Source organism: Canis aureus, chromosome 27 (assembly GCF_053574225.1).
Source record: "Canis aureus isolate CA01 chromosome 27, VMU_Caureus_v.1.0, whole genome shotgun sequence".
NCBI classification, from domain to species: domain Eukaryota; kingdom Metazoa; phylum Chordata; class Mammalia; order Carnivora; family Canidae; genus Canis; species Canis aureus.
This window is the reverse complement of record NC_135637.1, coordinates 5,996,290-6,023,473: the sequence shown is the minus strand read 5'-3', so window position 1 is coordinate 6,023,473 and position 27,184 is coordinate 5,996,290. Positions and strand designations below refer to the sequence as shown.

The window sequence follows — 27,184 nt, the reverse complement described above, 5'->3', positions numbered from 1 at the left end:
GTGCATTTTAAACTTGTTGAGGGTGAACAGGCTGTCAAATCATGTAACTGAGGAATCGTGGGAAAAAAGCCAAATGAATCTAGATCTCAAAAAATCCGGAAGAAAGTAACCTATAAAAGCTAGAATGGAGTCACTCTTTAACCTCAGAAGGTTCCCACAAGACACCATGGCTAAGTTGGAAGTGGCCAGTAACAGTAAGTTCCAACAGTAAGTTGAAAGAGTCATGTAACAAAGCAAGGTCACTGGAGAAAGCCAAATTCTTAAAAGTTTCAAGAAAATACAAAAACAAAAACAAAAAACAAAAAAATACAAACCTCACAAAAGAATACTATGGACAGAAAATCCAGATAAGGCCTGGGCAAGTAGGAAAACTGAAACTCTAATTTCATGACTCAAATGACTGCCAGAGGAAGAAAAGCCACAGGAATCTATGGTTGGCCAGGGAAGAATAGTAGGAAGGCATGTGGCAAGAAATGGGTCTTGGAGGAGGGTTTCTGGGGGACCAGTCAATGTCCCAGCTGAGAACAGAAGGGCAATCTCAGAAAGGCTCATTTAGAAAGGTGGGGATGCCGGGGAGCCATGGAAACTGCGTCTGTAATCTGGAGCTTGCAGTGGCCGGACTGTGACCGACCACCCCTTGGCTTGGAGGGGAGGAAACAAATGTGTTGCAGGCAGTCATGTTTGGTAGAGCGACAAGCCCAGCCCACCTTGGGGGACCGTGCAGGTGGGGAGCCAAGAGGGAAATCGTTCTGACCTCCCTCCCACCGAGCTGCTGCTGGGACTTATAGAGAATTTCTCTGGCCAAACCTACTGGAATCCAGAGGGTCCTGGAGTCCTTTAATGTAGAATATGCACAAGAACAGTGACAATGGGTCTGAGGAAATGAGAGAAGGATCCCAGGCACACCCAGTCAATGGAAACACTTCACAAAATGCTACCAGGCACCTAGCTCTCTCTTTCCCTTGGTGCTCCCATTCATGTTGTCAAAGAGAGTCCTCAGACTGGAAGGGAGAGCCATTAAGAAGACTTGTATCCACATGTGAGCACATTGAGAGCCACGTCTGAGTCTTGTTAGTTGACCTCCAGCCTCCTGGCCACCATTACCTGGGACACACAGATGGAATCTGTTTGTGAACCATTTACTGAACCTGCGAAGAGCTATGTATACAGGGAAAGGTCCCAGAATAATTTTCAGTGAATAAAAATGGACAAGACAGAAAGTCGGTCATGAAAACTACAGACCAGTAAAGCTAACATCTACAGAGACACGAGTCCAGAATAGGTTGTTAAAAATATCATGTACCTTCACAAAAACTGACAATCAGAAGACAGTACAGCTTCAGGCAGGGTTTGTTATGCCTGAATAATCTCAGTTATTAACTTGTTGGATCTTCTATGTGGCATCATTTATGGATTCAACAAATACTTCTGAGTCCCTACTATGTGCCAGCGAATATTCTAGGTGTGTGGACGCTGCATCAATCAAGGTGGACAAGCCCCTGTCCTCAAGTTTACAATACAGTGGGGGATAAACACTCACAAGTAAACATAAAAATAAATAGGATAATTTCAGGTAACTTAGAGTAGAGTGAAGCAAATAAGCCACGTGGCCGAATGAATGGGGGTCAGGGGGCACCACTCACAAGCTGATTTAGAAAGCTTACACAGAGAGAATCCATTGGGTAAGTCAGCCAGGAGATATGCTGGTGGAAGAGCTTTCCAGGCAGAGGAGTAGTGAGAACAGACACCTGGAGGTAAGGGTAAGTTTCAGGAGCATCAGAGGATAGAGTATCTGAAGCTTGTCAGCAAGCAAGTTAGTTTTAGGAAATGAAATGGAAGAGGTAGAGAGGGATCAGGCAATGAAAGGATCCTTGGGTTTTGGTAAGAACTTTGAATTTTATTCTTCACATAGATGAAACTGCACAAAATGGTTTTAAGCAGGAAAGAAGACTATGTGCCTTATGTTTAAAAAGTGCTCCCTAGCAGCTCTGGGGAGAATGGATCAGGTGGGGGTGTGAGTGACAAGAGGGAAGGAAGGGAGACCATTTATTTAGGGCAAGAGATTAGCGTACCTTAAACTTAGGGAATAGCAGAAAAGATCAAATGCAAGGCTATACTTTGGAGGAAAAACCAAGAGATGTGGTTCTCAGTTGGCTTGTAGGCTAAGGTAAGCCAGTATCATGGAGAAATCTTAACTTGTTGGTTGGAGAACCAGGTGGAGCTGGGTGCATTTATTGATGTGATAAAATAAGGGAAAGATACAGTTTAGGGGAAAAAAAGAATTTATTAATTTTTAGAATATGGTAGACAAGGTTTCTCTGGGATACTGATCTGATGCTGATACAATGTACCTCATCATGTCATCAAGGACAATGAGAAGTGACTTGAATCTGAATGTGAGGGCATATATCATTTATTGTTAACTTATTCATCTGAAAACATTTTTGAACACTTACTATGTATATAGAAATAGTTTAGCTATGAAAAATGATCATGAAGTAAAGACAAAAAAATTCATGTCCCCATAGACTTACAGAACATCAAGGAAAATTGATGGCACTTCAGGTGAGATCTTGGACTGTGGCATTAGTATGAGATAGGGTCAGATTCTGAGTATACTGTGAAGGTAGAATTATTATTCAGGATCAGGAGATTGGACACAGGGTCTAAGAGTAAAGGATTCCTCAATTTGGGTCTGAGTAGCTGGAATGATGGAACTGCCTTTGACTACAATGGAGCAATGTGTTTGGAGGTAAAGATCAGGGATGCTAGTGTGATGTTAGACAACCCAGAAGAATTCTGGAGCCAGGCGGTTGAGAAGTATTCAGGCTGGAGGCATGCACTTTGGAATTATCAGTGAATAGGTAATACTTAATGTTACAGGGAAGGATGAGATCACCAAGGGATGCAGAGTAGGCAGAAAGGAATTCTAAAGACTTCCTCAGAGCGGAACAGGTGGGTAGGTGAGGAGAGAGTAAAGGAGATCAAGAAACAGTAGCCCATGAATTAGGAAAGACAACATGAAGTGTGTATCATCCCAGGAGCTTTGAATTCCACAGAGGGTGTTTTCATCCCTGTTCTGTTCAGAATTTCAATTAATGGATTGAATGAGGAAGTTGATAGCATGCTAATCATATTATACATGACATAAAGCTGAGAGTTATAATCAAAATGCTCAATCACAGATTCAGGATCCTAAAATATTTCAACAGACTGGAATGATGATGGAATGTGTCCAACGAGATTAAGTTTTAGAGAGAAATGCCAAATCCAGCTTCCTGGCTCTAAGCCTTCACTGTATGAGAACAATCACAGTTGAGATGTAGCCAAGAACCAGCATGCGAAAAAGACAAAGGGGTCTACGTAATTGGGGTCAACAGTGCGATGTGGCTTCTACCAAGGAGAGTCTCAGCAGACTGGCTGACAGCAGTGGGATAACAGTCCCAAAGTGAGATGCTAGCACACAGTTCAGTTCTTCCCTTGGTCAGCCCACAACCTGAATGCCATCTCTAGGTCTGGGACTACAAATTAAGTCTGAGATCCAAAGTGACAGTGATGGGCAATGGGATGCAGAGACTGACCTCTCTAAGGACCCTACTCAACCCAAGGCTGTTTAGATTGGAATGCCCAGCACGGCCAGAGAATAACAGTAGTTGAAGAACTGAGGGATATTCAAACCTGAGAAAGACACCCTTAGTGAGACATGGTGTTGATGATTTACCAACTCCTTCCTAATCAGGGAAATTATACTCCCCAGCTCTCGTGTAATTAGGGTAGAAGACAATCCTGGAAGAGTCTGGGAAGGTAGGCCAGGGTTAGATCCCTGGAAAGTCAGCCTCATGTGCCATTTGTCTCTTCTAAGAGCAGTAGGACATCGTTAATCTGTTTTATGCAGGAAATAGGGACAACATCAAGGCTGAGTTTCTAAAAGATTACTATCTGACATGGAGAGAGCAGAGCAGTGAAGGATCAGGAGTGGATGGCATGTCTGTAATGATTTAGACTAGAAAGGATAATTTGAGCTACAGTATCAGCAGTGGACAGAGGAAGAAAAGGACAGGTTTAAAAAACAGGAGGCAAAATCAAAAGGACATCAGGATACGGGAGATAAAGGTGTCAAAGACTTGACTTGACTTGAATGGGTAACAAGAGGGAAGAGAAGCCACCCACTGGATATTAAACATCACATATCTCTCCCTCTCTATGTATCTATAGATAACATAGGATATTATCTATCTATGTTTCTATCTATCCACCTATGTATGCATGTATCTATTCCATCCATCTATCCATCCATCTATGTATGTATGTATGTATCTATCTATCTATCTATCTATCTATCTATCTATCTATCTAGTCTAAGCTGCATTATCCATCCATCCATCCATCTGGTTGGTAGTTGCATTATCTCTTCCTATCATCCTCATCCATATCTATATTTATCCATATCTTTATCTATCGTGTTTATGTATATATAATGGTGTGGGTTTCCCTAAGATGGTACCATATTATTCCTTCTACCCAGAAAATATCAGTGGGATCCTAGGCAAATCCCTAGTGGGGATGTTGAGTGGGGGACTTCCATCATATCATGAAAAATTCACAGGTTGTTTCAAAACATATGACCACAGATCATCCTAACAAAATGTCAAGAATCCCATTAAATGGATGGGGCCCATGTGGCATTATTTCATAGATAGGACAAGGGAGGTACCAAGATAGAAACTTGCCAAGATTTACTCTGAGAATAGATGACAGGAATGTGGATTTTCCTTGTGAGTCTGTTTTTTCCTCTAGTTCAAAAATCTCGAATGTCATACTTCCACCACTCAGTCATGTGACAATTGTGTTCTATCATCTTCCATCTCAGAGTCAGAGTTATCCAGGACCATTGTACGTGCACACCTTCCCCATCCATCCATTCAGGTGTGGGGTTAATGTTGTAGCTTCCACTCCTCCTCAGGCACAGGTGTCTGCTATCATGCATACATGCTCAGGGGGCAGATGCTGGCTTTGTGCATTCTTACTGGCATCGCTCCACACATAAATCCTGGATGTCAGCAAGCATGAGTCTAGAGTCAGTCTCTTTCTAGCCATGTGAACTTAAGTGACTTATTTTCTTTCCATAAATCTCAAATTTTCCCATCCGAAAAATGACCACAATGCCCCTCTGGGTGGCATCCTGTGAAGTCTAAATAAGTTGTGTAGAAGAGCCTGAGACTGAGTCAGGTAGCAAAATGCAGTAACTACTAACGTAGTTACTAAAGAAGACAGTCTGCTTATTTTCCAGGGTTGAGTCCATTCTGATAGTTGAACTGTATGCTTATTATTGTTTCCCAACTTCATTACCACACAGGGAATCTCATTACATCAGAGATAGGTTTTCTAGGTCCTGGGTTCCATCACCACACCTGGATTCCTGTACTAGAAAGCTGAATTTGCCACCTGTCCCCAGGTCAGAAATGAGTTCAACCTGTTCCTACTTATTAAAGATGGATCTGTTACACACAGTAAGAGGTATGTAATCACTAATGTTCTTCCATGGAGTAAAAGAATAAACCAGCTAGTCACACACATTTTCAAAATGGAAATGCAAGATGTATGGAAAGAACTCTCAGGCTCTGGTAACCAGCTTAGCAAAATCCTTTCCTTAATCATTCCATTGCACTTCCATATGTTGTTTTATGGATTCGTAAGGACTGAGAGCCTCCATTTCAATTGAAAAATTGTCAGGAAAACAGATCTGCATGGAACACACAGAGCTGGTTAAGTAATTCCTTCCCCACAGTTTACTGCTGACAGGCTTAGGAAAAATAAGTCCTGTAAAAGTCACTTTGAACTGTAGCCACCATATCACTAAGGTAGTAATTTTGATAATTCCATGACAGGGCTGTCATTCTGCTGTTTTGTGGTATAGCTACTTCTTTTCACAAGGCATAAAAGGTCCTTCTTCTTATTACCACTAACCTTTCTCACGTTTTTATAATTAAAAAGCTTACATACCAATTTTCCCCATCTTTTCTGATCTATTCATGCTATTATCTGACACACATGGTCATTTCAGCAGTGGAGAAGTGGATGCAGATCCACTTGCTATGGCCTTGGGGATTAACGCCAAGCTCTGTGAACCAACTCCAAACAGAGAAGACAGATAGACCAAAAAATATATATATATAGCATTATATGAATTAACAAACCAGAGAATCCCTGCCAGTGAGCCAAAGAAAATTAAATTGATCAGAAAAAAGAGTGACAGTTCTTTAGGGAATTGTGATCAGAGATGGTTTGGATTCAAGCTTAAGATTGTCAGATTGCTCTGTTACTTGTTCATTAAAATCCTTTTTGATGGGGGATTTCACAGGTTAGAAAGAAATACAATTTGAAGCTTTAAATCTTGGCTGGAGCTCAATCTTCAACTTTTAAAATCCCCAACTAGGCATTTTAACATGGCTATCGACACTGGGCTATAGCTGAACCACTGCTTTTGCTTCGGTGCCCCTGGTGATGCCCTGGAGATGGGGGGAGTTTGTTTCCCAGTGTACACATGAGTGGTTTCCAGTTGAAGGACAGTCTGCATGTTCTTTTTCCATGTCGTTTCATCTTTATTTATCATGCACCTTTTCTACAGGACGTTTTTGTCATTGTTGAAGGTTTTAGATTTGTTTGTAAATAAAACAGAAAGGCAGGTATCTCCTTCATCCCAAACCCTACACAATCAGATTTGTCCTGTAGCTTTCCACTGCAGGTTTTCTAGGCAAGCTCGTGGAATACCATGCTTCCATTCTTTCTTCTCTCCTGCCTATCAGAGATCTGGTTTTATTCAAATTGCCAAGCTGATTTACAGCTTGTGAACTCAGAGAATGCTGACAGCATCCCCATCCTAGCTGGGTATGATCATACTATTCTCTTGGTGGTGATTAGTTTAGGAAGCCTGTTAGACCAATCAGTACCTGGTGACAGTTTCCAGGCTGAGGGCAGGGGATGGCCTCATCGGCACAGTCTGACTGACAGGAAGACTTCTATGTGATAGCTGGAGGAGAAATGTCTCCTTTCTCCCACCAATGTGAACAATGCCTCCCTTTGCTTCAGGGAACGCAGAGGGCAAGACCAAGCCATAGCAGAGACCAAACAAATTGGAGTGAAAGAGCTGGGTCTCCAGACAGACCATCTTCTCTGTCTCAACCGCCCTCTGGACTCCCCAGTGTATGGCATGGGAAGTTTGCATGTTGGGCAAGCACGTTTGAAGTGGGGCTTCCGGGGATCCCTGGGTGGCTCAGCGGTTTAGCGCCTGCCTTTGGCCTAGGGCGCGATCCTGAAGTTCCAGGATCGAGTCCCACGTCGAGCTCCCGGCATGGAGCCTGCTTCTCCCTCCTCCTGTGTCTCTGCCTCTCTCTCTCTCTCTCTCTCTCTCTCTCTCTGTCTATCATAAATAAATCTTAAAAAAAAAATTGAAGTGGGGCTCCCATTGCTGGAATTCTGAAGGCATCTCCACTAATGAATAACAATAAGATCCGTAGGAGTCCCACCACCTGCTATTCACAAACTGAAGGTATAGATGCCAGTCTGAGGGCAGGATGGAATGAGAGATGGGACAGGATGTCACAGCTCAGGCAGTGATGCAGGGATGCAGGGGCAGGGTTCTTCATTTTCTCAATAATGATATTCATAGACATTCACATTTATTATACATAAAATACACATTACATATAATATCATTTAAGGCTGAGAAAATGAGAAATAATAGTATAAATAAATAAATAAATAAATAAATAAATAAATAAATAAATATATATATATATATATATATATATATATATATATATATATATATATATATATCTCCATGCCCTATGGGTTCTGTTTCTCCAGAGAACTCTATGGCAGGAAGAGAGGGCAGAGAAAGAGGGATAGGAGAGAGGAAAAGACATTCTGTTTCACCAAAGGAAGGGTCTGGAAAAGAATCTTCATTAGCATTCCTGTCTTCCTCTTTAAAGCAAAAAAGAAATCAAGTTCAAGGGTAAAGCAATCATTTTCGTTTGGGCTAAATTTAATGGGTAATTTACTCACACAACTGGAAGATTGGTTTATATAAACTCAAAAGACAGATTTTTTCCCCTAATTTGCCCACATTGGGAGTCCTAACCCTGTATTTACTACCCATCGTGCAAAGATTAATGGACTAAAGAGCTCATAGAGCTGTTACCTAACCCATATTTTACTTTAACTACACACCAGCCCATATTCCAGCATCCACTGAAATCTCCAGTTTCTTTAGCATCTGTCAAGAAAATAATGGTTTTGGTTGAAAACTTCTGAGTTACAGAACACTGGAAAAATAGTTTAGTCCCCCATGAGAAAACCACTGCTTGGTGAAAATACATATTCTAATGTGCTATTTTCAAATGTTTTTAACATAATTTTTTTCTCACTACAACCAACATGTTCTTGCCAGCACACTTGTACTGAGGTGCTTCATGTTTCTTATGGAGATGGGCTTTCACTGCTGTATGCTTCATAGCCCACACTGGTGAATGCCAAATGGCTTCTTCTCTAAGATGAACATGTTTTAGGAGGAAGAAACAAATGCTCCTTTTAGACAGTTTGGGGTTTCTCTTTGTGTGCTATTCCATCACATCATGTCTATACTTTAAAGTCCTGAGCTCTCATCAAAATATCAAAAAAGGCAACTGATGCTTCATTCATGTCCTAAAGGTGGGTGGACGTGATGGCTGGAGCTTCATCAGCCATTCTGGAATCTGAGGTGACTTTGAGAACAGAGTCACCTGGTAGAATGACACACTTGTGTGAGCAAGGAAGCCACCATATTCATCATATAGCCCTGCCTCTGGACTCATTTCATGTGCAAGAAAGGTGAACTTCCATCATTGCTAAAGTCCCTGTATTTGGGGGACTCTCTAACATGCAGCCAAATGGATCTAACCTTACCAAGTGAGCCAGTAAGTTCTGATTTCTAGATAAATCAGTTTGGACTGGATTTGGAAAGTCTGAACACATTCAGTATTGTTATCCTGTGTCTGTCCATCCGGCCAGCTAAGGCTGCCATACAGGACATAGCCACTATTACTTATTATTTAGAGTGTTGCAGGCTTATTGAGTCTTTTTACTTCTGTAGGGCATTCATTTGTTTCTCTACGACATTGCTTTTTCCTTAATTTCTTGGAAAACTTTCAGAAGAACATAGGAGAAAGAGTAAAGACTACTTCATTTTTTTGTGCTAATATTCTTTATCTTTTCTCTTGTTGTTAGTAGTAGCAGCAGCAATAGTTAAATTACAGCCACGAAGCCCCAGGCCCTGTGCTAAATGGTTTACTTTGCCTCTCACTAAAGTCTCCATCCCCCTGACAGGGCAGAGATATGATGATGATACCCATTCTACAGGTGAGAAGAGTAAGGTGCAGAGAGGTCATTTGACTTGCTCAAGGTCTACTCACTCACGAACTCTGAAGGCAGGATATGAAATCAGCTCCACCCAATTCATCCTTCACTGCAGCATATATAGTGAGCTTCTATTGGGGTCACACACTGGTCAGGGTGCCACACATATGGGTGAATAGCATAAGCAATGCACCTATTTTGGTCTTAATCTGCTGGGCAAAATCAGTATATGACATGCTAGGTATCAAGAGGTATCGTGGAGGGGCACCTGGGTGGCTCAGTTGGTGTAGCATCTACCTTTAGCTCAGGTCATGATCCTGGGGTCCTGGGATCAAGCCCCATGCTGGGCTCCCTGCTCAGCAGGGAGTCTGCTTCTCCCTCTGCCCCTCCCCTTTCCCTACCCATGTTTGTGGGCATGCATGCCATCTCTCTCTGTCAAATCAATCAATCAATCAATCTTAAAAGAAAAAGAGGTTCTACAGAGAGAGGAAATGAAGATGCAGCATGTGCTGTGAGAATGTGATCTTGACATAGGATACTTTCTGATGAGGGTGTATTTTATGGGCTGTGATCCCAACCACCTGCTACAGAATGCCTGCCTCTAACTGATACTAACACAGAAGCCAGGTCGAGCTGGTGCTATCTTAAACTGACACCGATCCTGAGGCCTTCCAAAATACGAGCTTGGGTTTAGGTGGCCTCTCTTCAGAGAAAGATAACACATTTCACAGATACAAGAGATGCCACAGGCTAGGCAACTGGCCTACAGCCTGAGCACACAGGGATCTCGCGTGCAACCTGGCTCTGCCGAGAGGTGTGTTCACCTGCTGGTGGTGGCCAAGATTCTGGAGGTACCAGCCTGAGCCCGCCTGTGGGAAATGATCTAAGAAGCAAGGAAGTGTTGGCTCAGATCATGTGGAACCTGGAAATTCACTGGAAACATGCTCTTAAATCAGTCTCCAGTTATCTTTCTGCAACCACCTTCGACTCTTTGATAATGAGGTTAAATGAAAGGTTAATAGCAGCTGCACCACTGGCAAGTCCTGCCACCATCCAGGGGATACCGCCTCAGAGGGTGATAAAGTTGATTGGAGGATGCTGGGGATGCTCAGCAGATTTAGGAAAAATAGCCCCCAGGAATGTGGGAGAGTCCCCAGGACTCCGACAAGGTGGAAGGCACTCCTTCAACCTGAGGGGTCAACCCACCCAAGGGGCTTGCCAGCCTCTGGAGGTGACAAGGACAGGGCAGAGCATCAGGCCTGGGTGTGGGGCGCCTGATCTGGGGGCGCGGCAGGCTAGCTCTACGTGCTCAGGCTGGCCAGGGTCTTGGGGGGACCCTGCACCGAGTGCAGCGCTGCAGGGTGGCAACCCCACTCACCGCGGGGGACACACTTTTCTCACGATAACGGTGCTTTTCAAAATTGTTTTTGTATTTAGGGTGCCATTCCTCTAAGGAGGTCGAACTTTACATCACCATTGGGCCACAGAAGGCCCTTCTAGAGAGGTCCTTAGACGCGGGGAAGACTGTCTCTAGTAGATGAAGGGTCGGCTTCAAAACTACATACTATAAGCTCTAGTTTCGGGATAGCCTTCATAGCTTTTTTATTTATAAGTGTTTGAGAAATTTTTTAAAAGCATACTTTCCAGCAATACATGTAAATGATATGAAATTCAAATTTCCACATCCATGGACAGTTTTGGTGGCACACAGTCACACTCAAACTTTGGGGTGTGTTTGGGAGGCTTTGGGGCGACGCAGGGCACAGATGCACTGTTGCAACAGAGGTTGTGTAGCCCGCAGGAGTGAACTATTTACCTTCTGTGCCTTCGCAGGAAACGTTTGCCAACCCCATTGTTTGCAATCCCATTGGAGCTAATGCTCCTTTCAATATAACAGAGTTTATACAACAAATTAAGAAGTGCTGACTTGATCCTGAAATAAGAATCATAATGAATATCACCTACCAACACACGTGCTTAAAAAATCAATATAATGTCTTAAAGGAAGTATAATGAGAAATAAAAGCAAATAGTTTAATAAAATAATATGTGCTTCAGTGCGTGAACCGCAGGGTGGGAGATCCACTGTGAGACACAGTGGTGCATTCAGACCCTTTCACCCTTAGGGAGCAGCAGGAGAACTACTCCCTGACCCCCCACCCCTGACCCCGGGCGAGTGCAGCCTACACTTGCAACACAAAACACCACAGCTAGCATAGCTCTTGCTGCTCCATTGACCTATGTGAGCTGGCGCTTCTGACGGAGCAACACAGCCATTGAGAGATGAGGCCCCAACCGTTCTCTTACCCTCCATCTAGTCTTCTTCCACTCCCTACCACTGACCAAGTCCAGGCAGCTCCTTGGAGGCCGTGAGATGAGGCCCACAGAGCAAGTAGAGAATATATAGATCACCATCTCGGAAATACACTCAATTCCCCAAGACAAAGCTTTGGAGCCCTGCTGTCTAATCTGAGAGCCATTAGCAATCAGACAGCCGTGCTGCCTCATCTCGGCCAAATCTAAATTATATCTGGCTCTTGAACAACACAGGTTTAGCCCCTGTGGGTCCACTTTCATGTGGATTTTTTTTTCAATGAATATAGTATAGCACTGTAAATGCATTTTCTCTTCCTTATTTTCTTAAAACCATTTTCTTTTCTCTAGCTTACTTCATCATAAGAATGGAGTGACTAATACACAGAACGCCTAAAACCTGTTAATCAACTTGATGATTTGGTAAGGCTTCCGGGCTCAGCAACCATGTGTGGCTGTGGCTGCCATATTGGAGGTTCAGATGATAAAATATTTGTGTCATTGCAGAAAGTTCTATCAGGCAGTACTGTTTACTCTAGACTCATGTTTGGTCTCACCCATTCAAACAAATTCCTGGTCTTGTCTATAAGCAGGTCCTCAAGGCCGCAGTTAGAAAGTACATCCTGAGGCAAATGGAATCATTTGTCTTCAATACCACCATCATCACCCTAGACCCAGTCCCCAATCCTTTCTGCCTGGACTGTCAAGGTAGCTCCCAACATGGTCTGTCTACCTTCATTGTTCACACCCCAATTTTGTTCTCCTTCTGGTTTTCAGAGTGATGTTTTATTTTATTTAAAAAAATATTTTATTTATTCATTTGAGAGAGAGAGAGAGCATGAGTGGAGAGAAGAGGGATAGGGAGAAGCAGACTCCCCGCTGAGCAGGGATCCCGATTTGGGGCTAGATCTCAGGACCTGGAGATCATGACCTGATCCGAAGGTAGACGCTTCATCGATGGAGCCACCCAGTCGCCCCCAAAGTGAAGTAGATCATGAATCTGATGAGATTTAAACACAATAAATGAGAAATCCTCCTACACATATCATGGCTGGTGAGGATCTAGATAATCCAGTGCCTGCCCACTTGGACCTCATGCCCTCTAATCACCATTCCTCTGCTCCACTTGACCTTTCCATTCCAAGGTGCACCAAGCTGGCACCTGCTTGGGGCCTTGGCATCCGCCTTCCCTTTGATCTGGAAACCCAGCTCTCGCCCTATCTTTCCATGTTGGATCCATCTTTGGCATTCTGCCTCAGTTCAAATGTCACCTCCGCAGCAATGTCCCAGTCTCGAAGGGCTCACTTCCCTATATCCTGTTTTATTTTCTGCCAAGCAGAGATCAATTCTGAATTCATTTTGCTCAATTATTTTTTGCTTATTTACCAGCTGCCCCTCCCCTCAGTGGGACGTGAACTCTGTTATAACCCCAACACAAAGGCCAGTGCCTGGCACACAGTGGGAGCTCAGGAAGTGCTGCTGGGACAGATTGCTTTCCAGAGTGCCTGCAAACTCAGTTACATCACAAGCATATTGGCCCAATGATCGCATCTGGTTGAACGTCAATTGGGGCTGTTATAACCACATGATAGCCAACAACAGCAAAACCACTCTGACTTATTTTGTACTCTGTATCTTTAAAAGCACTGAGGTTCAGCTGCCACCACCTCATTATAAATCACCTCTGAAGAGGAGGGCTCATTAGCAGCATCAAAGTCACGAGAGTGGGCTGAAGAGAAAAGGCAGTGGCTTTGTGCATAATAAATAATTCATTTTCAGATGACTTTCCTATTTCAGTAAGACTTCTCAATTTCATATTTTTTTATGAGTGTGGGTTTTTTTTTTTGTATTTGCATTTTCCAAAGATCCTTTGCATACCGAACTGATCGACAGCCTAAACTCTGTTTTCACGGAGAGGGTGGTGGAGTGCACTGATTGAGAGCATGGGTTCTGGAACCCATCCATTTGGACCCTTCTTCCGGCTCAGTTTCCTGGCTGGATGGCTTGGAGCATTCTTCCACTGCGTGTGCCCTCCTGCCTCTATGAAGTTGGGGCGGGGGAGGGCAGTACCAGCCTCACCAGGTCCCTGAAGGAACTTAATGAGTTAATAGATAGAAGGAGGTATGGAGAGCCGCACCTGGTACATAATAAGCATTGAGGATCTGTGTCATTATTGTGAACGCTATTGAGGGCAGCCATGGTTATTCACCAAACACACAAAGTGAAAATGCTTCTTGAAGCAGAGATTTTTCTCAAGGGCTACAGCCACAACTTAATTTGCACTTGGTCGAGAACGTATAAAAATGAAAGTAAGGCTGTGCTATCCGGTGTGACTGAATTTTCAAAAAGTCTGAGTAAAACAACAGAGGGATCTGGCATATTAATTAACAGGCTGACACAGGAAAAGAATACCATGAAAAGTCAAACAAAAAAGAGCCAAGAATCTGCTTTCATGCCAAAAATAAAAAGAAATTTCATTAGTGGAGCCAGGAAAGAGAGTTTCCTTCCCTAATATGGGGGCCTTTATCTCCAGTTGTGATCTCAGGAGCTACTGTCACAACTCATTACCTCCACTGACTTCAAAGGTGACGCAGGAGACAAGTGACCCTGTATTACCCTATCGCCAGTAGGCAGTAAGGGTGCTCTCTGGGCATCGATGATGGGATAGTGCTGTGCCTTCTGCTGGGTGTGCAAATAGGAAGAGGACCTGGTTTGATGGTAGGGAGACAATACAAGCAAGGTAAAGGTGCCAGGAGATTAGGTCATGAGATTCTGAAGATCAGAGGAGGGTGTGATCCATGAAAAGAAAGTTCATTTTACACTTAATTCTAAAACAATACAGGGCTTAGGGGCACTGAACCAGCCACAGTGGAAATCCACATATAACTTCTGACCTCCACCCCCAAATGGAACTACTCACAGCCTACTGCTGACCAGCAGCCTGATAACATAAATAATCAAGACGCATTTGTATGTTTTATGTATTATACTGCATTCTTACAATAAAGTAAGCTAGAAATGATAAAAGTTATTTAGAAAACCATAAGAAAAATAAAACACATGTACAGGACTGGACTGTAATTATTGAAAAAAATCCCCATACAAGTAAACCCACGCAGTTCAACCTTGTGTTGTTCAAGGGTCAACTGTATTTAGGGGGAGGAATGTATTAGATCCAGGAAAGCTTACTTAAAATGCATTTTACCTGTCTTTATAATAGTAAATTATATGGCTGTAAAAACACGGGTGAGTTTTGTGAGCTAGGTTTACAGAAATAAGAGCCTACTGAACCACAGATTCAGGAAGTGCCCTGATTAATAAGACTTAAGGAGATGCACGTGGACAAGGAGGGAAGTGGTTGTTTCATGATTAGTTTCTTGTAATCCCAGGACTCACATAAGAAAGAACTCAACATTCTGTCAGGTGAGTGAAGGGTCTGATGAGGTCTACTTCACAGTCATCTGAGCTAGGATGACCCTTACTCAAGCTAATGAGCAGAAGGCATTTGAGTATGGCATAAACAGTAAGCCAGCATTGGTGTGCTGGCATCTAGCTGCTTCTACTTTGGAAGGGGCTTGAATATTGGAAGGGTTTGGGTGGGGTTCGAATAGGATGAAATGGGGAAGGACATGGAGGGTACATGAAGGAATGTACTGGGCTGATGTCTTCCCAAACAACTTGGGCACGGCTCTTGCCTATTACAGCTCCCAATGGAGTGATCTCAATGATGAAAAATAACTCGAGAGTGTCTGAATCCCCTGACTTGACTACTGTCAAGGAAGTCACCATGCACAAGGAAATCATGGGGTGGACTGAGCAGAAGAATTGACAAAGATCATATCTAGGTGTGAGGATCTAGGAAGATTCCCTGGAGGAGGTAGCACTGGAAGCGGGCTCTACAAAGAGATTCATAAGATGCATTTGTGCTCTCATTAGAGTAACATTTAAGATCATTATGAACTTCATGAAGAGCACCTGGCACACCTTTAATTTTGATTTTGTTTAAAAACTCTGTTGGCGGGATCCCTGGATGGCGCAGCGGTTTGGCGCCTGCCTTTGGCCCAGGGCGTGATCCTGGAGACCCGGGATCGAATCCCATATCGGGCTCCCGGTGCATGGAGCCTGCTTCTCCCTCTGCCTATGTCTCTGCCTCTCTCTCTCTCTCTCTCTCTCTCTGTGACTATCATACATAAATAAAAATTTAAAAAAAATAAATAAATAAATAAAAAATAAAAACTCTGTTGGCCTTCTCCAAGGACCTGTGGAGACATCTATATCTCACATCATTGCAAATATCACAGAACGTCACCATCGCCAAATCATTCATCAGGGTGGCTATCTTTTAATCATTTTCAAGAACTGTGATTGTCCATCCCGACCATATCTTCTGATTACATTCTATTTAAAGTCCTACCTCAATTCTGATGGCTAAGACTGGTGGTCAAGGCTGAAAAACACAGTAAAGGGGGGACCTCATCAGGAGCCAAACAGGGAGGAGGCACATTCCTACAATCCACAGGAGAGTGATATCACCCACTTCCATTCCCCAGACTTAGAGCAGCACCCACAACTACAGTATCCCAACAGCCACCGCCCAATAGGATCAAAAACATATTTAAAATTAGTCTTTTTAATAAATTTATTTTTATTGGTGTTCAATTTGTCAACATACAGAATAACACCCAGTGCTCATCCCGTCAAGTGCCCACCTCAGTGCCCGCCACCCAGTCACCCCACCCCCCGCCCACCTCCCCTTCCACCACCCCTAGTTCGTTTCCCAGAGTTAGGAGTCTTTCATGTTCTGTCTCCCTTTCTGATATTTCCCACTTATTTTTTCTCCTTTCCCCTTTATTCCCTTTCACTTTAAAATTAGTTTAAAATGAAAAGCACATGCTAATGATTTCAAGGATATCAGTGTTGTTATCTGAATCTTGGTGGAAGCTCAAAACACTTGTTTTACTCAAACCCTGGAGGCAGGGGAGAAGGATGTTGAAGAGCCTTGAACAACTGGGGCTTCCCATCTTAGCCCCCTCCCTCTAGAAGGTTCCAGTTTTTCTAAGAAGTGCAAACACTGCTTTCTAGAATCAGACAGTGACATGCAGTTACAGAGTGCACTAATTAGATTAATGTTAATGCACACTTAATGACATCTTCCTCACTATTTTCTCCCTAAGATGGTAAGGCATCATTTCCTGAGCAGGAAAAAATAATGTAATAAAAAGAGAAATACATAAATGGGTTTCTTTAAAAAGGTTTTATGGCTGTAGACATCAGGGGGAAAATGGGCAAAATATTGAAGAAGAAATAAATGTCTTTTGGGAAATTGGCTGTGAAAGTTGGTGCTTAACTGCATCACATTTCAAAGCTTTCCTGGAGATGGAATTATATGTCACACAAAGGATAGAGAGGCCATGAGCCCCAACCCAAATTGATCTCAAATCCTTAATGATAATATAAGGTGTCACAATTTCATTTACCTTCAGCTTTATTTTCTCAAAATGACAGTTCTACCTATTCAAATATGCTGTCTGGGAGTATTTGAATTTCTGAGATTTTACAAGAACAAGTAAAAAAAAAAAACAGCATGCTTTTCCTCTTGGTCATAATTAGGGGAGAAGAGGGATTTCCATTAAGGAAAAGATCAGTGGATTTGACCGCATGAAAATTAAGCAAATACCTCCAAACTTCTGCATGTTAAAATCTGTGAGATTAGAAAGCACATGATAAATTGGGAAGAATACTTGCAGTAACTTGCCCATGAAAAGGTCAGCATTGCTAATATATAGAAAGAGAAAGTAGAAAGTGGTGCCCAGGGGCTGGGCTGGGAGTAGGAGGAGAAATTAGTGTTCAGTGGGTAGAGTTTCAGGGTTGTGAGATGAGAAAGTTCCCAACATCTGTTGCATCATTATGTGAAAATACTTAACACTAACAAACTCTATAGCTAAAAATGATTAAGATGGTAAATTTCATGTTATGTGTTTTTACCACAATAAAAAAGATTTTTTTTTATGACAAAGTAACAAGAAATGGAATTCCCAACAGGGAAAGGAAATGGGTGAGAACAAATGTTTGAAAAGGAAATTTACAAATGGAACCAAAAAAGGGCAAACTAAGGCAATAATAAAAAAAATTAAGGCAACCACAAGGTATCACTTTTGCCTAATAAATTGCCTATCTTTAAATTTTAATCTCCTACGTTTGTAAAGCTGCAAGGAAATGGGTATCATCTTACACAGTAGGTGGAATTAAATTGGTTAAACTTACTGGAAGGCAGTTTAGAGACTTATTAAAAATTATAATATTGCATATCCTTTGATTCGTATCCTTTGATTTGAATTTATTCCTAAAAGTTTATGTACAGAAATCAGAGATGTGTACAAAGATTTTTGTGGAAAAATGTAAACCATAGGATATTTCATAATAGAAGATCTCTTAAACATTTTAGATTTGTGTGTAGATCATGGAGATATATGGGAAGCTCTTTGAATGTGCCTAGAACTAGAACTCATAGTTTTTTTCTGCCATCTTTCCTTAACAGCTATGTCCAATGCATGGGAAAGTCCAGTCCAGTCATCTGTCTACCTACTAAGATGTACCTAAAAGGGTTCACCTCACTCTTTCTCCAGTGTCCTTACTTCAGCCCTCTGTGGCCATCCAGAACAGAATCAGTGTTCCTTCCTTCTTCCACAGTAACATAGGTTTAGCTGGACCCATGTCCTCTGGAATAAAACTCACTCTCCCACCTCCTCTGCAGTTAAAGGTGGTCACTTGGCTGAGTTCACAGCTGATGGGCTGGGAGCAGAGGTGCTGCTTTCAGAAATGGGTCATGTCCTGAATGGAAAGAGGGACATCCTCCCTCTGTCCTTCTTCTTATTCTTGCTGGCTGCCACAGGAACATGGCTATTATTAACCCAAGGCCATGGGGATGAGGTCAGTATCTTTGGGATCACTCAGCAACAGGATAAAGGGAGGTTATGTCCTAAGTCCCTGGAGGCATCTGATAAGCCCCAGGCTGCTCATACTCCTACAGGAGAGGTTAGGAACAAGTAAATGCCACGCTCATAGTGCCAGGTCAGGGTTATTTGACAGCAGCCAAAGGACAAAATCTAACTTTCTCTGACATCTTTCTTACTCTCCCAAATCTATTCTCCACCTACAGCCAGAGTGCTCTTCTAAAAACACACATGGGTATTGCAATAGCTTCCAAGCACACTTGAAGATCCACCCCCTTTATCTAGCTCCCAACTGCTTTCAGTGACTGTTATCTCAACCCAGAGCACCTTCTCCTCACTCATCATGTTCTTGATAAATTGGATTTCCTTCTGTTTCTCTAATATTTCAAGAACGTGTGATGCAGATGAATAGATTAATAGATGTATGGATATCAGATCTCCTTCAAATATCCCCCAATGAACATATGATGACCAAAAACAAAGTTAAAATAAAATGAAATGGCAAAAAGCTCATTTAATGAGGTTAATCCCCCTAAAAATGGCCAAAGCTCTTTTGCCAATGAAGTCAAAGGCAAAATGAAGCAGTCTTCTTGGGAAAGGGGTCTCAGAACACGGTATGAAAGATTGGGGAGTCAAGAACTTTAAGACCTCACCCTCAGTTCCAGAGGAAGATGCTCCAAGATTGCTTGTAAAATCTCATCAGACCAAACGTGTTCTAATCCAACTCATTCAACTCAATTCAAGATTCAGTGAGCACTTACACACAGTCTGCCACTCTTCTTATGTCATGAAATAATGGGGGCTTGGACCAAACTCCCTTCCTGAAACAATCTACAATATTATTGTCAGGGTACTACTTATACTTTGCATCCAGAGGTTAAACAAACATAATAATAGCTATCATTTATTGTGGACTGGACACTGTTCTAGGCACTCTAGAGTTATCATTTTATCCTTACAACAACCTGTGAGGAGGTATTGCCTCTTTTTCCGCCTTGGGATGGGGAAACGAGGCACTGTGAATAAGAACGCTTGCATAGCTTGTTAAGGGGAGGCTAGGATTCAGTTAGGTTATTTGCTTCCTAGGAGTTTCTTGAAGACCAGTACAGAATGGAAAACACTCAGTGACCCCTCTGAGCCTCAGCTTCCTTATGTGGAAATGAAGGAGAATTATTATAAATCTTGCCCATTGCCTTGAAATAAATACCTTCTTCTTCTTTCCTTGTAACAGAGTCTAAGCAATGTGCCCTGCTAAAATAAAGATTAATCAGCCTTTCTTTCATCTAGGTATGGCCATATGACTAAGTGTTTGCTAAATGGATGTAACCAGAAATATGTCAGATCCTTACTTCTTGAAAGTGAAGAGTAACTGGCCATGTTTGAGCTCCTGAATTTCTTACTTTTTCTGGTCTACAAAATACAGACAAGTTGGTTGGCACTCTAGTATCCATCTTGAACCCTAAGATAAACCATGAGGATGGAATTCATGTCCTCAAACTTCTGAAGCAGAAATCAAGACAGAGTCTGAGTGTCAGGTGGCATGAAGCACCATATAAAAACTATATCACCAACCTTAGGAGTTCCTTTATGGGAAAAAAGAAACACATTTGTATTTAGGCCACAATTGGCTGGGGTAAAGTAGACTGGGTGGGTGAGGATCTCTCTTGCTTTCAACCAAATGCAATTCCTAACTGTTAAAAGGGTCAAGTAGGTGTTGGCTCTGCCATCACATGATCTTACAGAGCTATTGTGGCTGGACAGGCGAGGTAAGTGGAGCATGTTTGGAGATCAGCAGAGGATGGACAGGTGCCTGGTCAGGTGGGGATTCATATGGTTTATGGAGAAAATGGGGTTTGGGATAAGCAACGGAAGCATCAGGGACATGTGAGGCAAGAGAAATGCTGAGTGTGGGAAATGAACAGGAGGTTAAGCTGTGCTGAGCAAAGCCACAGAAGCTGTTTCAAGAATTGCAAACAGCTCATTCGACCAAAGGTGCTGAAAAGGAGCAAATTCAAATAATTCCTTATTCAAGACAAATGGTCATGCCATCCCCCGTAATAGAACAACTCACGAAGAGCCTAATGGAAGGAATGCTACCCTCACCCGTGAAATGATGCACCAGGGGAGGCTCAGTGCCTTCAAAATAAAAGAAATCATTCATAGGAGCCCTTATTAACAGAAGTACCCCAAATACTTTTACCTTTCCTGATGAACAGCATAATAACTAACTGGCTGTCACTAGGCAACTGTCCATGCTACCTTTTATTGAAAGATTGATTCCCGAAGTTCTTTCTGCACTATATTATAACCCTTGTCAATATTTCCTAACAAGCGGTGCAGAGGAGACAACAGGCAGTCCATGGATAGGTCAACCCATGTTTTGCTTCTGACAAGAAAAGTACTTTTGTAACAGGAGAAAGCTCACATCGTTGTCAGCAGACTAACATGCCCAAGCTTTTCCATTGTGAAAATTCACATTTAAAAAATGTATTATTCCTTTGTAGTCTCCTGAAGAGTCTGAGGAAAGGTAGGTTCTACATACGGGGCATCTGTATGTTTTGTTAAGGGAAAATGGACGATGGGGCTTCCCACAGGGAGCGGGCTACAGGACACAGAATCCAGGGAATGACCCTTCAAGGGTGAAAGCCCATGTTTGTTCCACAAATCCTAGTGAACACACAGACAGATTTACAATCTTCGATCTTTTTCAAGATCTGTAAACAGATGCCCTATGGATGGAACACAGTTAACGCTTGCCTATATAGTGTTTCATTTATTTTTAATTAGCTGCCAACACGAACAAGTTGACATTTCACATTAAAACTACATTTATGAGTTTCCTGGAAAATCACAGATCTTAACAAGTGAAGTGTGGCTTCCCATGTTGGCTTTCCATGTGGTGAATATTAGCTGTAGCTTTCTGACTCGGCATGTGTTGGCCATGACACCTGCCATGTTTCACTCATATACTTAACCTGTTTGGTCTCTGCAGGTGTATGTATTTGAGATCCTTAAAGTGTACCTCATATGGTAGGAACACGTTTATTAAATGATCGATAATTTTCAAATACTGAAGCTCCAAATCTAATGCCTGGAGTTGGATGATTTTCCAAATAATACTCTGAAAATATTATTTAGAGAAAAAAATGTATTTTTAGACTCAGCTGTGTGTAGTAGAATTCAGGTTCAGGTGCCCCCCACCCTAGTTCTTGGTTCCTTGACACTTCTCCACCAAGTCTGGGTGACAGTGTGGAGCATCTCTTTCCCTAGGGTTCTGTGTTGACAACCCAAGGCAGGGACATTCTTACCATGGCCAGCGGGATGACGCCCATCAGGTCCTTGTGACTCACATAGATCTTGGATACACCCAAGTCAGACGTGATGTCTCCTGGATATTCCACCTGCCACGTGACAAGCTGTGTGGCCGGTGGGTCACTGGGCTCCTCTATTTCTATGTCGATCTGCATGACTTCATAGGAGGCTCCATCCACACTGGAGAGAAGCAAAGGACAACAACTTTGAGCCACTGGAGAGTGGTCGCCCTTGGGGGCAATGGGTAACACTTGTCATTTCTACATGTGTCTTTGTACACACACGTATGTTCCCATTATCCCCATGAAGGGTGTTTTGGAGATGCAACATCAAAAAAACACACCATTTCCGGGGAGAGGAGCAAGACGGCAGAAGAGCAGGGTCTCCAAATCACCTGTCTCCACCAAATTACCTAGAAAACCTTCCAATCATCCTGAAAATCTATGAATTCGGCCTGAGAATTAAAGAGAGACCAGCTGGAATGCAACAGTGAGAAGAGTTCGCGCTTCTATCAAGGTAGGAAGACGGGGGAAAAGAAGTAAAGAAACAAAGGCCTCCAGGGGGGAGGGGCCCCGCGAGGAGCCGGGCTGAGGCCGGGGCGAGTGTCCCCAGGACAGGAGAGCCCCGTCCCGGAGAAGCAGGAGCTGCACCGACCTTCCCGGACGGAAAGGGGCTCGCGGGGAGGTGGAGCAGGACCCAGGAGGGCGGGGATGCCCTCGGGTTCCCCGGGACAGTAACAGAGCAACTGCGCGCCCAGGAGAGTGCGCCAAGCTCCCTAAGGGCTGCAGCGCGCACGGGGGGACCCGGAGCAGCTCCGGGGGGCTCGGGCGGCGGCTCCGCGGAGGGGGCTGCGGGGCGGGAGCAGCTCGGAGGGGCTCGGGCAGAGGAAGAGGCTCCGTGCGGAGGGGGCTGCGCAGTTCCAGGAGCAGCTCGGGGGGCTCGGGGGCGGCTCCGCGGAGGGGGCTGCGCGGCCCGGGAGAATCCACCAGCGCAGGCTCCGGAGCACAGGGCGCCGGGACACAGCCCAGGATCCGGCCTCCCCCGGGACAGGCAGAGGCCGGGAGGGCCCAGGACAGCGAGGAAGCTCCTGCCCCAGCTGAGCAGATCAGCGGCCCCGCCCCGGAGCCTCCAGGCCCTGCAGACGGAGAGCTCTGGAGCTACTGCGGGGGCTGACTCCAGGGCTCCAGAGCTGGCCCCGCCACTGCGGTTGTTCCTCCTGGGGCCTCACGGGGTAAACAGCCCCCACTGAGCCCTGCACCAGGCAGGGGGCACAGCAGCTCCGCCAACTGCTAACACCTGAAAATCAGCACAACAGGCCCCTCCCCCAGAAGACCAGCTAGACGGACAAGTTCCAGGGGAAGTCAAGGGACTTAAAGTACACAGAATCAGAAGATACTCCCCGGTGGTTCTTCTTTTTTTTGTTTTGTTTTGTTTTGTTTTGCTTTTTGATTTGTTTCCTTCCCCCACCCCCTTTTTTTCTCCTTTCTCTTTCTCTTTTTCTTCTCTCTTTTTTTTCTTTTCGTTTTTTTTTCTTTCTTCCCTTTTTTTTCCTCTTTCTCTTTTCTTTCCTTCTTTCTCTCCTCTCTTTTTCTCTTTTTCCCAATACAACTTGCTTTTGGCCACTCTGCACTGAGCAAAATGACTAGAAGGAAAACCTCACCTCAAAAGAAAGAATCAGAAACAGTCCTCTCTCCCACAGAGTTACAAAATCTGGATTACAATTCAATGTCAGAAAGCCAATTCAGAAGCACTATTATACAGCTACTGGTGGCTCTAGAAAAAAGTATAAAGGACTCAAGAGACTTCATGACTGCAGAATTTAGAGCTAATCAGGCAGAAATTAAAAATCAATTGAATGAGATGCAATCCAAACTAGAAGTCCTAACGACGAGGGTTAACGAGGTCGAAGAACGAGTGAGTGACCTAGAAGACAAGTTGATAGCAAAGAGGGAAACTGAGGAAAAAAGAGACAAACAATTAAAAGACCATGAGGATAGATTAAGGGAAATAAACGACAGCCTGAGAAAGAAAAACCTACGTTGAATTGGGGTTCCCGAGGGTGCCGAAAGGGACAGAGGGCCAGAATATGTATTTGAACAAATTCTAGCTGAAAACTTTCCTAATCTGGGAAGGGAAACAGTCATTCAGATCCAGGAAATAGAGAGATCCCCCCCTAAAATCAATAAAAACCGTTCAACACCTCGACATTTAATAGTGAAGCTTGCAAATTCCAAAGATAAAGAGATGATCCTTAAAGCAGCAAGAGACAAGAAATCCCTGACTTTTATGGGGAGGAGTATTAGGGTAACAGCAGACCTCTCCACAGAGACCTGGCAGGCCAGAAAGGGCTGGCAGGATATATTCAGGGTCCTAAATGAAAAGAACATGCAACCAAGAATACTTTATCCAGCAAGGCTCTCATTCAAAATGGAAGGAGAGATAAAGAGCTTCCAAGACAGGCAGCAACTAAAAGAATATGTGACCTCCAAACCAGCTCTGCAAGAAATTTTAAGGGGGACTCTTAAAATTCCCCTTTAAGAAGAAGTTCAGTGGAACAGTCCACAAAAACAAGGACTGAATAGATAACATGATGACACTAAACTCATATCTCTCAATAGTAACTCTGAATGTGAACGGGCTTAATGACCCCATCAAAAGGCGCAGGGTTTCAGACTGGATAAAAAGGCAGGACCCATCTATTTGCTGTCTACAAGAGACTCATTTTAGACAGAAGGACACCTACAGCCTGAAAATAAAAGGTTGGAGAACCATTTACCATTCGAATGGTCCTCAAAAGAAAGCAGGGGTAGCCATCCTTATATCAGATAAACTAAAATTTACCCCAAAGACTGTAGTGAGAGATGAAGAGGGACACTATATCATACTTAAAGGATCTATTCAACAAGAGGACTTAACAATCCTCAATATATATGCCCCGAATGTGGGAGCTGCCAAATATATAAATCAATTATTAACCATAGTGAAGAAATACTTAGATAATAATACACTTATACTTGGTGACTTCAATCTAGCTCTTTCTATACTCGATAGGTCTTCTAAGCACAACATCTCCAAAGAAACGAGAGCTTTAAATGATACACTGGACCAGATGGATTTCACAGATATCTACAGAACTTAACATCCAAACTCAACTGAATACACATTCTTCTCAAGCGCACATGGAACTTTCTCCAGAATAGACCACATATTGGGTCACAAATCGGGTCTGAACCGATACCAAAAGATTGGGATTGTCCCCTGCATATTCTCAGACCATAATGCCTTGAAATTAGAACTAAATCACAACAAGAAGTTTGGAAGGACCTCAAACACGTGGAGGTTAAGGACCATCCTGCTAATAGATAAAAGGGTCAACCAGGAAATTAAGGAAGAATTAAAAAGATTCATGGAAACTAATGAGAATGAAGATACAACCGTTCAAAATCTTTGGGATGCAGCAAAAGCAGTCCTAAGGGGGAAATACATCGCAATACAAGCATCCATTCAAAAACTGGAAAGAACTCAAATACAAAAGCTAACCTTACACATAAAGGAGCTAGAGAAAAAACAGCAAATAGATCCTACACCCAAGAGAAGAAGGGAGTTAATAAAGATTCGAGCAGAACTCAACGAAATCGAGACCAGAAGAACTGTGGAACAGATCAACAGAACCAGGAGTTGGTTCTTTGAAAGAATTAACAAGATAGATAAACCATTAGCCAGCCTTATTAAAAAGAAGAGAGAGAAGACTCAAATTAATAAAATCATGACTGAGAAAGGAGAGATCACTACCAACACCAAGGAAATACAAACGATTTTAAAAACATATTATGAACAGCTATACGCCAATAAATTAGGCAATCTAGAAGAAATGGACGCATTCCTGGAAAGCCACAAACTACCAAAACTGGAACAGGAAGAAATAGAAAACCTGAACAGGCCAATAACCAGGGAGGAAATTGAAGCAGTCATCAAAAACCTCCCAAGACACAAGAGTCCAGGGCCAGATGGCTTCCCAGGGGAATTCTATCAAACGTTTAAAGAAGAAATCATACCTATTCTCCTAAAGCTGTTTGGAAAGATAGAAAGAGATGGAGTACTTCCAAATTCGTTCTATGAGGCCAGCATCACCTTAATTCCAAAACCAGACAAAGACCCCACCAAAAAGGAGAATTACAGACCAATATCCCTGATGAACATGGATGCAAAAATTCTCAACAAGATACTGGCCAATAGGATCCAACAATACATTAAAAAAATTATTCACCATGACCAAGTAGGATTTATCCCTGGGACACAAGGCTGGTTCAACACCTGTAAAACAATCAATGTGATTCATCATATCAGCAAGAGAAAAACCAAGAACCATATGATCCTCTCATTGGATGCAGAGAAAGCATTTGACAAAATACAGCATCCATTCCTGATCAAAACTCTTCAGAGTGTAGGGATAGAGGGAACATTCCTCAGCATCTTAAAAGCCATCTATGAAAAGCCCACAGCAAATATCATTCTCAATGGGGAAGCACTGGGAGCCTTTCCCCTAAGATCAGGAACAAGACAGGGATGTCCACTCTCACCACTGCTGTTCAACATAGTACTGGAAGTCCTAGCCTCAGCAATCAGACAACAAAAAGACATTAAAGGCATTCAAATTGGCAAAGAAGAAGTCAAACTCTCCCTCTTCGCCGATGACATGATACTCTACATAGAAAACCCAAAAGTATCCACCCCAAGATTGCTAGAACTCATACAGCAATTCGGTAGCGTGGCAGGATACAAAATCAATGCCCAGAAGTCAGTGGCATTTCTATACACAAACAATGAGACTGAAGAAAGAGAAATTAAGGAGTCAATCCCATTTACAATTGCACCCAAAAGCATAAGATACCTAGGAATAAACCTAACCAAAGATGTAAAGGATCTATACCCTCAAAACTATAGAACACTTCTGAAAGAAATTGAGGAAGACACAAAGAGATGGAAAAATATTCCATGCTCATGGATTGGCAGAATTAATATTGTGAAAATGTCAATGTTACCCAGGGCAATATACACGTTTAATGCAATCCCTATCAAAATACCATGGACTTTCTTCAGAGAGTTAGAACAAATTATTTTAAGATTTGTGTGGAATCAGAAAAGACCCCGAATAGCCAGGGGAATTTTAAAAAAGAAAACCATATCTGGGGGCATCACAATGCCAGATT

At 43.0% G+C, this 27,184-nt stretch overlaps 1 protein-coding gene across 1 annotated transcript in view; it reads right to left on the bottom strand.

Moving 5' to 3' along the window:
* TMEM132D (transmembrane protein 132D) overlaps nucleotides 1-27,184 on the bottom strand; it is a 596,882-nt gene that overhangs the window by 156,762 nt on the left and 412,936 nt on the right. The window contains exon 4 of the mRNA XM_077875236.1: nucleotides 21,971-22,154. Within this exon, the coding sequence (XP_077731362.1) occupies nucleotides 21,971-22,154 (184 nt within the window). The remainder of the gene's footprint in view (nucleotides 1-21,970; nucleotides 22,155-27,184) is intronic.